Here is a 12,604-nt window from a genome sequence, read left to right as displayed (position 1 = left end):
TCCTTTTATCAGCAAACTCCCATTTATGGTCAAACCCTTAACAGGAGTTTGAGTATCGGAGGCCACAACTGTGTCTCTAGCAAAATGTCATCCCAACTATGCAAAGTTGTACTCAGCCGCTTGCCCTGTAAATATCTCATTTGGAAACAGTTTCTAAATGATGCAACTAAGGTTCCTCATTTAACTTGTAAATTGTGAAAGCAGCTTTGCTGTTTGTGCAGCGGATTCTAAAATACTCTCCCTTGAAGTGCTTATCCTAGTATGCCCATTATCTTACTGATGTATTAAAGCAGGAATATTAAGGAAGTAATGGAAATTGGCATCCTTGTGGTCAAAGCCTGGTGGCATTATGTATCTGGGGGAAAATGTTTCCTATATTTGTGTTTTCTCAATGTGAGTAGGTGGTTTTAACCCATTTTCTATGTCAGTCCATTTGCACTGAAGTCTTGAGTTCCAACCAGTCCCCCAACCTCCTGAAAGACTGTAAAAAGAACAAAGAGCAGCTGGGCACCTGATTCCCGGTTGTGCATCAGATATCTCCCCTTCCATGTCCAGAACTGCTCTGACTATTAAACTATTGTGAATATTTCCTGCAAATTCACCCAAGCTCCTGTCTGTCTTGAGTATTCAGTGCCCACCTCACATCAGTCTAAAAGAATAAAAATAGACAAACGGAGAAATTCTAGGAAGCAGAAGCTGCTGCACTTCATTTGTGGTTTAGCAGACAAAATGCAGCCAGCTACTTTGCACATTGTCTCAGTTTCAGGATTAACTGCTCTTTTGACCCCTACCCATTGTCTTCCTCAATGGCATGCACTTAAGTTTGCGGACTCCCAGTCATCACCACTCTCCTGGGAGAGACCTGTGTGTCTCCCTCCAGACCAGAGTATAGACTTGCACTCCCTGTGGACCTGTGATTTCTCCAGCAGGTCTGACCAGAGTCAAACACCTGTGGTTAATCTTCCTCCCAGGGTACAACAGTGTACATCAACCAGCCTTCACAAAGCAAAGCATTTATTCTTGGGGTAAAAGCATTAGGGAAAACACATATACAAACAGAAGTTCCTATATGCATTTATTCTAATTTTTAAGTATTGACTGGGATTACACTATCTCACCTTTATTAATTGTTAATGCAGCTTGTATAGTTATTAAATATAGCTTTGATAGTGGTAGAATTAGAAAGAGAACAAAGCAATGTGAAAGGCCTTCCACTTATGTTTTCAATATGATGCAACAATGACTACACAGTAAATTATTTCTGAAAAGTTTGTCACCACATCGGGTATTTAGCAATGAACATCCTGTTTTGCCCTCGGATATTTCAACCACTTAACTTCCTTTATAGACAAACTGAAAAATAGCTAATAAGTTTGTATGAGATTTGTTGAATACTCTAGAAGTAATGGGCCTGGTTCTGAAAGCCGTTGAGTAATTTTGACTCCCATTGAGTTAGATGGGAGCATCTTGCAGGATCTGGGCCCCCCAAGTCTGGATAAATGTATTGCTAAACCTAAATATACTGAGTTCCCTGTTTAAATGACTCCACGTCCAGCACACTGCGTGTTTCTCTTCAGCCTAATTTTGCTATAGAGATTCTTCTAGTTTCTCCTTTAAAAGAAATCTGGAGTGTGATATAATATACCTTACACATACACATCAGACTACAAAAAGCTCATCACTTTTAAAGAGTCTTAATTGTGACTGAAGTATCACTTAAAATATGTAATCAAAAAGAAACCGCCATTGTGACAATATGACATGTAGCAGGATTTAGCGAGGAGTGAAAGGGTGTCCCAGATCTACCATTGGTGAAAGTGGGAGCAGATCCATTGTCTCAGTGGAGTTGCAACCATTTACACGAGCAATGGCTCAGGCCTATACAAAGCTAATCTTATCTGAAAGGTGACAAAACGAGAAGGAAACCATGAAAGCATGAGTTGGCATAATGAAAGTGAGGACAGCTCTCCTTGTTTCAAGAAGATCACAAGGTTATCAAATAGTAGATGTCTGTTTGGCAGCAATGCAGAGTGATTGTGCACTGCTGAGATACAGGTCTTCTTAACGAGGTAGCTCAAGAATGTAAAGGCTTGGGTAGTAGATGACTATTGTTTGCTGCTGCGGCTCTGTCTAGTACTACTACTGCTTGCGTTGCTCAGTCTAGTTACATCTTTGCTTAATGACCGGTTAAAACATCTAGGCTTCACTCCGGGCTGGCTCCAGGCACCAGCGCAGCAAGCTGGTGCTTGAGGCGGCCCATGGAAGGGGGCGGCATGTCCGGGTCTTCGGTGGTGGGTCCCTCAGTCCCTCTCGGAGGGAAGTACCAGCCACCGAATTGCTGCCGAAGAATGAAGCGGCGCGGTAGAGCAGCCGCCGATCGCAGGGGAGGGGATTCTCTTTTTGCAGCTTGGGGTGGCAAAAAAGCTGGAGCAGGCCCTGGCTTCACTTGTCTATTATTTGATCCATTGACCTTCACAGGTTCAGCTATCTGGCTGGCCCTACCTCACCAAGATGGATCTCTACTTTTCTTAATTAGCCTGGTATTTTTTCTGGCCTAAAGTCAATTTTCTTGCGCAAGTTGCTTAATCTCTGTTTCCCTCTCTAATACCCTTCCAGGAGTTTTGAGGATTCGTTCATTGTTGTATAGTGATGTGAGGGTGATACTGTAAAGCAGTGTTAGTACAAATGAGAATTAGGTCCATGTAAGTAAAAGTAGGCCTGAGCTTCCAAGCCTGGAAGGGATTCTGGTCTATAGTTTTGGTTCAAGTCAATGCGTAATTTAAAGATCTTCAGAAAAAGCAAAGCTAATCTGTCCTATATTTTTCCATCTCTGAAAATGTATCTTTTTAAAGAATGGCATTCAACAAGTAGTTGCACAAGAAGGGTACGAATCAGTGCCTCAGCTCCATCTTATGCATCCAAGGACCCCTATAATTCTCCTTGGTCATATGATGAAGTTAATATTGCCTGGAAATCCTTCCACGCATCTAGTAGTTAGCCAACTCTAAACTCCCCTCCCCACCCCCAGAGTGTTTGTCTCTGAATGAGTTGTTTCACTATGGACTGTCAGTCACAGCAAAATCATTTTCACATCATTCTTTCTTCTTGCATCCAACCACATCACCCCTCCTCAGAGTGTCGTAGCACCTTTCACCAAAGGCAGGGCCTATTAGGAACGAGGAGTGCTATGAGACTGTCTTTAGCATATTTTCTAGCATGTTCATCCTGTTGAAAGGTGCCATAGAGTGGCAGTTTTCTAGGGTTTTTGCTGGTGGTTCTTCAGCTTTTTCAGAACCAAATAGAAATTTACCTTGACAAGTGAAATTCCACAATTTGAAGGAGAGTCCCACTTTTGTGGATGTGTCTATAACTGAACCTATGTATAGAACATGCCTAATAGAGAGACAAGGTGGGTAAGATGTTTTATTGGACCAACTTCTATTGGTAAGAGAGACACGCTTTCAAGCTTATATGGACTTAGGAAGGAAGAATCCCATGCACTGCTACAGGCTGGGGACCAACTGGCTAAGCAGCAGTTCTGCAGAAAAGGACCTGGGGATTACAGTGGATGAGAAGCTGGATGAGAGTCAATAGTGTGTCCTTGTTGCCAAGAAGACTAACAGCATATTGTGCTGCAGTAGTGGGAGCATTGCCAGCAGATTGAGGGAAGTGATTATTCCCCTTTATTCGGCACTGGTGAGGACACATATGGAGTATTGCATCCAGTTTTACCCCACCCCCACTACTACAGAAGGGATGTGGACAAACTGGAGAAAGTCGAGCAGAGGGCAATGAAAATGATTAGGAGGTTGAGGCACATGGCTTATGAGGAGAGGCTGAGGGAACAGGAGTTATTTAGTCTGCAGAAGAGAAGAGTGAGGGGGGATTTGATAGCAGCCTTCCGCTACCTGAGAAGGGGTTCCAAAGAGGATGGAGCTTGGCTGTTTTCAGTGGTGGCAAATGACAGAACAAGGAGCAATGATCTCAGTTTGCAATGGGGGAGGTCTTGGCTGGATATTAGGAAACACTATTTCACTAGGAGGGTGGTGAAGCACTGGAATGGGTTACCTAGGGAGGTGGTGAAATCTCCTTCCTTAGAGGTTTTTAAGGCCTGGCTTGACAAAGCCCTGGCTGGGATGATTTAGTTGGGGTTGATCCTGCATTGAGCAGGGGGCTGGCCTAGATGACCTCCCAAGGTCTCTTCCAACCCTAATCTTCTATGATTCCATGTATCCGCTCAGCGAGAAAGCAATTGTTCAATACTAGAAATACTTTTAAGTCTGAGTGTGGAACACTCTCTCATTGCCACTCTGCTTTTTCTCCCCCTGCCATTATAGATAGACCCACTGTTGATAGAAGCGAAGAGTCTTGTGGAATACTGTAAACTATTTGAAGATAAACACTGTTGTCAGCATTGCAAATAATATCAAAAGAAGACCGGGTGACCTTTTCTTTGGCTGGAAACATCAGTCTTGTGTCTTGTAGCTTATTACTGGGTATGAATGTCATCACCCACAATCTTCTTCTCCTGATTATCAGTAAATGTATAAATAATATAGTTATATGTAATTGAATTTGAAAAGACCAAAGCACTTTATTTGTAATCATCCAGCCAAATGAAGGCAGCTGTCTCTCTACAAAAAATGAACGCATAATCTTGGGAAGCTGAGCCCTCTGCTCAGCTTTCTGGCTAACACTGTGTGTAGAATCAGTCTAACAGAATAACAAATAAAGGGTGCTTTCTCTTTGAGAGGTAATAACTCTATCCTGGGCTGAATAAACTGAGGGTGAAGGCTGAGCTGGTTACGCAGCACACAAACTCTGCAGCCAAAGGTCAGTTTTATCATTTCAGGATATGAGTATTACAGAGTTAATGTAAAACACTTTCCCTCCCTCCCTTATCTAGCTTCCTTCTCTTCTCCCCCTTTCCCGGAAAGTCAGTAGGTGTTTCCTCCCCCTAATAACAATAATACCTATTGTCTGTATAGCGTTTTTCTTCAGTAGACCTCAAAGCAGTTCATAATCTTTTAATGTATTTATCTTCACAACATCCCTGTGAGGTGGGGAAATGAGGGACAGAGTAGCTAATGACTTGCTGAAGATCACATAGGAAGTTTGTGGCAGAGCAGGGAAATCAGCTGAGGAGTCTCAAGTCCTCTGTTGGTTCCCTCTTCCTCTCATAACTACAGTTACTTTTCTTGATGATGTGTTTCAGAACCGAATAGGAACTAGAGACTGGGATTCTACCACAGTTTTGTTATTTGCTTTACATTTAAAAAAGGAGTTGCCCCAGTGATGACAACCTTACTGTCCCATAGGGAAGGGAACAGGATGGGATAAAGGCTCCTTGTTAGCTGAACAGCCCAAGATACAGGTAAAAGCTGTTCAGTCTTGATATTGATGATTTTGCTTTTAATTGCTCATACTGCTTTGAATCTGCACAGGCAGCACAGTTGCGAAGCTCCAGTGACACAGGAATCACGTCTTCCTCTCTTTTTAATGATTTTATCACCTGCAAAGGGGTGCCTAGATGTGCCAGGGTTCTGCACTCATAGTTTAAGGGTATGGCTACACTCAAAACTTCAAAGCGCTGCCGCGGGAACGCTTTGAAGTGTGAGTATAGTCGCAGCGCCAGCGCTGGGAGAGAGCTCTCCCAGTGCTGCACATACTCCACCTCCTCATGGGGTTTAGCTTGCAGCGCTGGGAGCCGCGCTCCCAGCGCTGCGGCACTGTTTACACTGGCTCTTTACAGCGCTGTATCTTGCAGCGCTCGGAGTGTTTTTTTCACACCCCTGAGCGAGAAAGTTGCAGCGCTGTAAAGCACCAGTGTAGCCAAGGCCTAAGGCCCCACCCCAAAGAACTCCTAAAGAAAACAGAATACAAGTGTAGGAGAGGGATAAGAGATGCAATGGACATTCCCTCCAACTCCGTATGTATCCAGTTATCACCAGCTGGTTCTTGTCCTGGCTGCTATTAGTTGGCAGTTTTTTGTGGGCACCATGGTATAGCAAGGCTTGGGGAGAAGAGGTTAGTGGCCTTATGGACTGGCATGAAAGGACGGTGTTCAAGGAAGTGTGAATATGGTATTGCAGTCATGATCAGAGTTTGCAAACATCCAGCAATGCTCATTTTTGTCCTAGTTATAGAAGTGCAATGGCACCAACAGCAAAGTGTGATGAAACAGCAGTGTAGCATTAAGGATATTTACATAAATTGGGAATAACAAACAGTTGAAAGTGACAGTGTTGAAGCTGTTCTCTTAAACTATTCTAAGACCGGACAATTTCTGCGTGTTGCCCGCACAGAAACAATTGATGTCAAGACTTAGGCCCTTCACTTATATGGTTTAAAAAAAGGGACTTCGCTAAGTCACAGTTTACACTGACACTTGGACCTTATTTAAAATATTTTTTTTAATCATGCTGCATTATTCTGCAAACATTAGGCATGAAAACACCCATATGAGACCTAAATGATCCTCATTTCACAACTGGGTAAACCGAGGCACAGATTATTTTATCTGTCACAGTGGATCATTGGCAGAGCAGGCGTTCAGTCATCTCATCTTGTGCTACAACCAGTAGATAGCAGTTCTTTCTTGCTTTGTGGAACCATTTCCCCTGATTAACAGCAACCATTACCAAGCATCATCACCCAGAATGCTTTTGGAGTGGGATGTATGTTCCAGGCATATTCTAATATCCTCTTTATCTTTAGGAATATGTTGCAGAAGAATTGAGAAGCGAAGGGGGTTAATCAGATTTATAATTTTATAATTCACTCCTACTATCTCTGCAGAGGTGTTTCATTTTTTTCCATCATGAATTCATTTGTCAGTAGCTGACAGGCAGGGGGGATACAGATAACAACAGAAAATTGCATCTCAGAGTGCAGAATAGAAACACTGCAAAAGCAAATGTAAGTGGTGATATTTCCTCCATAGTGAAAGTTATGACAAGAAAACCACTTTCCACTTCACAATAATCATTGAAGCATTTTGATTAGAAGCTGAAGGGGGCCAGCCGTTTTTCAGTTGTTACTTCTGGTTCAACACGCATTATTGCTTACTCTGGTAACTAAAGGGGGAGCCAGAAGCCAATTCTTAATTAAGCTGATTTTTGAATAGACCAGAAGGGCACCATTTGGTCTCCATGTCAGATGTGCAGAGTGCCGGCCATTGGGTTACGGTTGTTCTCTTCTCAGCCAGTCAGAAAGCAGTGATTTGATAGCATCATGAATGGGTGAATGATCCATTCTTGGAGGTGACTTACACTTATTCAAATATTTGCCATGTATTACAAAAAATTTGCTGCAATAGTCATCAGAATCCATTTAATATTTCCGGTCCTCAAATGTCAAAATAGTATAATCTGTGCAAGGCATTCTTACAGAAAATGTGATTTATATATTATATGACCATTTCCCTCTGGGAAGGAAATGAAGAGTGAACATAAACTGCTTAGGATGTGTTACTCCTGCCTGCTTTTTTGAGTTTCAATTATCTCCATTTAGAAAGCTGCAAGGAAGCTGAACAGAGAAGTTCCAGGAGTGTCTCAGAATGAATTTAATTACTCTGACCATCTTAACTGTTTTCTGATCACACGGAAGAGAAATACAAGGCAAGCAGTGCAGATGCCTTCTGAGTAGTGAGATTTAATGCTATTAGGAGCAAAGGGAAATGTATTTACAAATTGGATCCTTTTAAATATGATAGTGAAAAGATAAAATCCTTATCCTGTTCAGATCAGAAAATCCATGCAGATGTTTTTCTGAACTTTTATTCGGTAGCTGTAGAGATGGATTTTAAACTATATAGGACTTGAATCGACCTGAATTTTGAGGTTCTCCCAGCTAGGAGTGGGAGCAAGGTAAGAGTCCTGAGACATAGAACACAGAAATGTAAGACTGGAAGGGACCTTGAGAAGCCATTTAGTCCAGTCATCTGCACTGAGTCAGAACCAAGTAAACGTAGTCTGTAGGAATTACCTGTGCACTCTGATGCCAAACTGGGCCCCAGTTGTGAAGTTTCTGGTTTCAGTTTGCCCATGGTTGGATCATGGATCTAATCTAAAGTAGGTTTCCCCCCCCCACCTGGTTTGATTATCCTCAAACAAATTATATCCTAAGGACCACTTACTCAATCCCCACTGATCCTTATTCCTGGCTTGGTTGTTTACTAAATGGTTTAATTGAATTTCTTTAGAGACTATTTGCAGAAAGTAAGGAGGAAAATGTGTGATGACAGCAAATAGGCTCATAGTTTTGCTGATTTTCTGGTGAACAATATTTTCCCATTTGCTAGACTGTTTCTAATTTCACTTTCATAATATAGCTATCATTTTTTTAAGAAGGAAAAGGTGGAGACTTATTGGTACAATAGATAGGCTTGCATCCTGCATAAATACAAAGAGTGGGGGGACAAAGTGCAAGTATCACTTTAATCTAATTAGGCAGAACAGTTCTGTTGAAAACATTATTAAAAGACTAGTATTTTATTGGTTTTCAGTATTTATTATGCTGATATATTGCTCAGCACTGTACAAAATGCAGAAAACAATGTCCCCTCTCATGCAGCTTATGTTAAAAACATAATGAAGGGCCTGATTGTCAGACCCACAATTTGAATAGCACCTTATTCTGCAAATAGTCCTGGTGAGGTAAGGTATTCAAGGTGAGTAAGGGCAGCAGAATGTGATCCTATGCAATGGAATAGTGACAGCTTCAATAATTAAGTCAACATGTTACACAATTTTGTATTACTGCTATATTTATGGACATTCAGCAGTAAATCAAACCAATAAACAGCCTCTTTGTTCTGGAAAACTGGATTTTCTTTGGACAATCTGGGTTCAATTGAAATGCAGGCTTCACTATTAGAAAAATGTCTGGGTTGTGAGGGCTGAGCAGAGCCTAGGGGCTAGGTTATATCATTTGAACTGAAAAGTGATGGTAGATTTGATGACATTGGCTTTATTTTCAGGTGATTAATATTAAAAGTATTTAGAACTTGAGCAATTCCTTTAAGAAAATTACTAGACAAAAATCAGAATTTCTGCAACATTTATATAACTTCCCAACTCGGGCTGCCTTTTCTTCAGCATTGCTGATAGTAGGTAGCATTGGAAAGCCTCTTGTAGAGATGCAAAACAAGTTTTAGGTATGTTTTAGTCAGTCAGTATTCAAGGGCAAATGACTTTAAAGCAGCTGCCTTGTAGCTTAAGCAGGGCCAATGCTAAATTCCAATATGAGAGGATACTAAAAAATTCCCACAATTTTATATTAGCACCAGTGGGAAATTTCTAGACAGTGTCCTTAAGACCTATGGATTCATGCTGAAGAAAAGGGGTGAAAGGCGCTGGAGCAGGTGGAGGTAGTGACTTCTGTCTCTGCCAATTCTACAAGTAAGTTAGCTGTACCCACAAAATTGACTAAACACAGAATGTCACTGAATCTGTATGCAGTTTTCAATCTCATTTATAAAAGGGGTTGTGAGAAGCCAAAGTCAGACCATCTAACTGGCATGATGACCTGCTGTCTACAATCGTACATAAAACAAGCATTATTCTCAACCACCCCTGCCTCTGCCAGTAACGAATAATCCCTTTGCAACTGCACCCATCAGGCCAAATATAGCCCTTATCAGCCAGGCCACTTGTGCGACAGTGGGACACAGGCCATGAAGTGGGAAGGCGGGAGCAGGGAGGAGAGAGGCCCATGGGGGGCTGGAGAGAGGTTCTAGGGGTGGGGATGTGAGGGCTGCGAGGTGGCACAGCAGCCTCAGGGCGGTGGGCATGTGAGGGCTGGGGGGTGGCACAGCAGCCTTAGGGCGGTGGGGGGGGTGTGAGGTGGCACAGCAGCCGCAGGGCAGTGGGGATGTGAGGGCTGGGGGGTGGCACAGCAGCCTCAGGGCAGTGGGGTATGAGAGGTAGCACAGCAGCCTTAGGGCGGTGGGGATGTGAGGGCTGGGGGTGGCACAGCAGCCTTAGAGTGGGGGGGATGTGAGGGCTGCGGGGTGGCACAGCAGCCTTAGGGCAGGGGGGGGTATGAGAGGTGGCACAGCAGCCTTAGGGCAGGGGGGGGTATGAGAGGTGGCACAGCAGCCTTAGGGCAGTGGGGTATGAGAGGTGGCACAGCAGCCTTAGGGCGGTGGGGATGTGAGGGCTGGGGGTGGCACAGCAGCCTTAGAGTGGGGGGGATGTGAGGGCTGCGGGGTGGCACAGCAGCCTTAGGGCAGGGGGGGGTGTGAGAGGTGGCACAGCAGCCTTAGGGCGGTGGGGATGTGAGGGCTGCGTGGTGGCACAGCAGCCTTAGGGCGTGGGGCTGTGTGAGAGGTGGCACAGCAGCCATAGGGCCGGGGGGGGGGACGGTGAGAGGCGGCACAGCAGCCCTGGCGGTGCAGAGGTCAGGGCTGAGCTGGAGCAGCCCTGGGCGGCGGGGGGAAGCGATATGAGAGCTGGGGGTCAGGCACAGACGCTGTGGGGGTGGCGCGGGGTGGGCGGGCCCCGGGCGGGGTCGCCTTATATGGGCCGGCGTGGCCGCCGCCCGGGAGAGCGGGGCCGGGCGCAGCAGAATTCCCGCCGCCCCGTGGGGCACGCGGGGAGCGGCCGGGAGGGACATGAGCCCGCCGGGCACCGCAGCGGGCGGCGGCAGCCTCGCAGCCCGGCGGCTGCTCCTGCTGCTCTTGCTCCAGGCCGTCCGCCCTGCGCAGGGACAGCGGGGTAAGTGGGGCGGGGAGGGGGCTCCAGGCTCCCCTGCGCACCCCCTTGTCTTGTACCACCCCCTGTGGGCTCCCATGTGCACCGCCACTGTCTTGTACCCATCCCCTGTGGGCTCCCCGGTATCTGCCCCCTGTGGGGCTCCCCTATGCACACCCACTGCTTTGTGCCTACCCCCATGGGCTCCTCTGTGCCAACTCCCTATGGGGTCCCCTGTGCGCACCCACTCTCTTGTACCCATCCCTATGGGCTTCCCGGTACCTACGCCCTATGGGGCTCCCCTACACACACCCACTGCCTCTGGGCTCCGCTATGCACACCCATTGTCTTGTGCCTACCCCTTTTGCACACCTACACCTCCTTATACCCATGTCCTCTTGGCTCCTCTAAACACACCCCCTCTGAACTCTCCAATGCACACCCACTTCTCTTATACCTACCCTTTCAGGATCCTCTGTACACACCCACTTCTCCTATACTCATCCCCTCTGGGGTCTCCTGAACATTCCTACCCCTTCAGATGTACCCTATAGATTCTTCCCTCAAAATACATACTCTTCCAGCCCCTCTTATATATACCTCCTACTCAACCATAGATACTTTCCCTTCCTAAAAATCCTTCCTCACACCCTATACATAGCGCCTACTCAACCCTATAGAAACTCAACCCTGATACACCACCTCCCTTGATATACAACCTCATACACACCTCTATTCAGTCATGTGTGTCCCCGTCCCTCTCCCCCACCAACCTCCTGACACACTGCATAGGTGGTTGTATACATGCTCCAAATATATATGCTCCACATAGATGGTTGTTCTTCATGCTCCTCGTAAACCAAACAACTGTACACTTGTATATACACTGCATGACTTGGTTTAATTTGCATAATACTGTATATGGTCATGATAACTTATACAAATGTTGGCAAAGTATAGAAGAGACTCTTCCTCCCGTATTTGTCAGGCATTCATTTCTGGTAGTGCCTCCTTTACACCAAGTTGTGGTCATAAGAAATGAAACTACTTCCAAACTTTTGATCACAACTCTTAACTATAATTACTCCTCTGCCCCCAGAGCATTTCTAATGTGCACATTGCTTGTTCAACTTGCTGTGGTTATCTGTGAGAATTTAAGTGGTGGAGAGGATGAGGTCTGATAATAGAACCCCCTCCAAGCTGGTGAAGATACAGGCTGGTGGTATTGTAGTAATAATAATACTCAGCTGTTGTCTTCAACCATAGATCTTAATGCACTTCAGTAATAAACAACAGTCATAATCAGGATAAGAGTAATTCTGTTTTTGTACCAAAATATTTTTGCAGTGTCAGGCAAAACTTCATTTCAGTTACTTATTTTTAAAAAAACATAATTCTCATTTAATTATTTTTTTGGGGAGAGGGAGTGGGATGAAGGAGTCTTCTGAAATAGTTTAGCAATATTTTTAAAAGACTGTATATTTATATGGATTATGAGAACCTCTGCCTATATATTACATAGGGTTGTCAAAATAAATAACCCCCAAAGTTTGGCAGGGATATAAACCTTCATGCTTCATGGCCTAAGACAGCTTCTAGCCAAGGAAGTTAGGAAGAAATTCCTCCCCTAACTCCCCCTCCCCCTGCCCAAAATAATTCTATAATTTTTCACTTCGGGGTTTCTTACATCTTTTTTTGAATCATCTGGTACTTGGCACTGCTGGAGACCGGATGCTAGATGAGATGGACCACTGCTTTGATTTAGTATGGCACTACCTATTAATATTATTTCCCCTCTTCCACAAAAAGCTGCATGCAACAGTTTTCAGGTGGTTTCCCTACAAGTAAAAGGATGTTGTTTTTTAAAACAAAGCTACAGATATTTATTTAGGGAAATTTTTCTCCTTCAC

At 44.6% G+C, this 12,604-nt stretch overlaps 1 protein-coding gene across 13 annotated transcripts in view; it reads left to right on the top strand.

Moving 5' to 3' along the window:
• The first annotated feature begins 10,579 nt into the window (after positions 1–10,579).
• The window catches only part of SUSD1 (sushi domain containing 1), a 142,397-nt gene continuing 140,372 nt past the window's right edge, over positions 10,580–12,604 (top strand). For all 13 annotated transcript variants that reach the window (XR_007772992.1, XR_007772988.1, XR_007772987.1 and 10 more), the window contains exon 1: positions 10,580–10,718. Coding sequence is in view for 5 of the 13 variants with exons in the window: in XM_050943052.1 (XP_050799009.1) it covers positions 10,616–10,718 (103 nt within the window). In the remaining 8 variants the exon portion in view is untranslated. The remainder of the gene's footprint in view (positions 10,719–12,604) is intronic.

Source organism: Gopherus flavomarginatus, chromosome 3, assembly GCF_025201925.1.
Source record: "Gopherus flavomarginatus isolate rGopFla2 chromosome 3, rGopFla2.mat.asm, whole genome shotgun sequence".
In the NCBI taxonomy this organism is placed as follows: Eukaryota; Metazoa; Chordata; order Testudines; family Testudinidae; genus Gopherus; species Gopherus flavomarginatus.
Note: the sequence above shows the minus strand (reverse complement) of the source record. Positions and strands in the feature narration are given on the sequence as shown.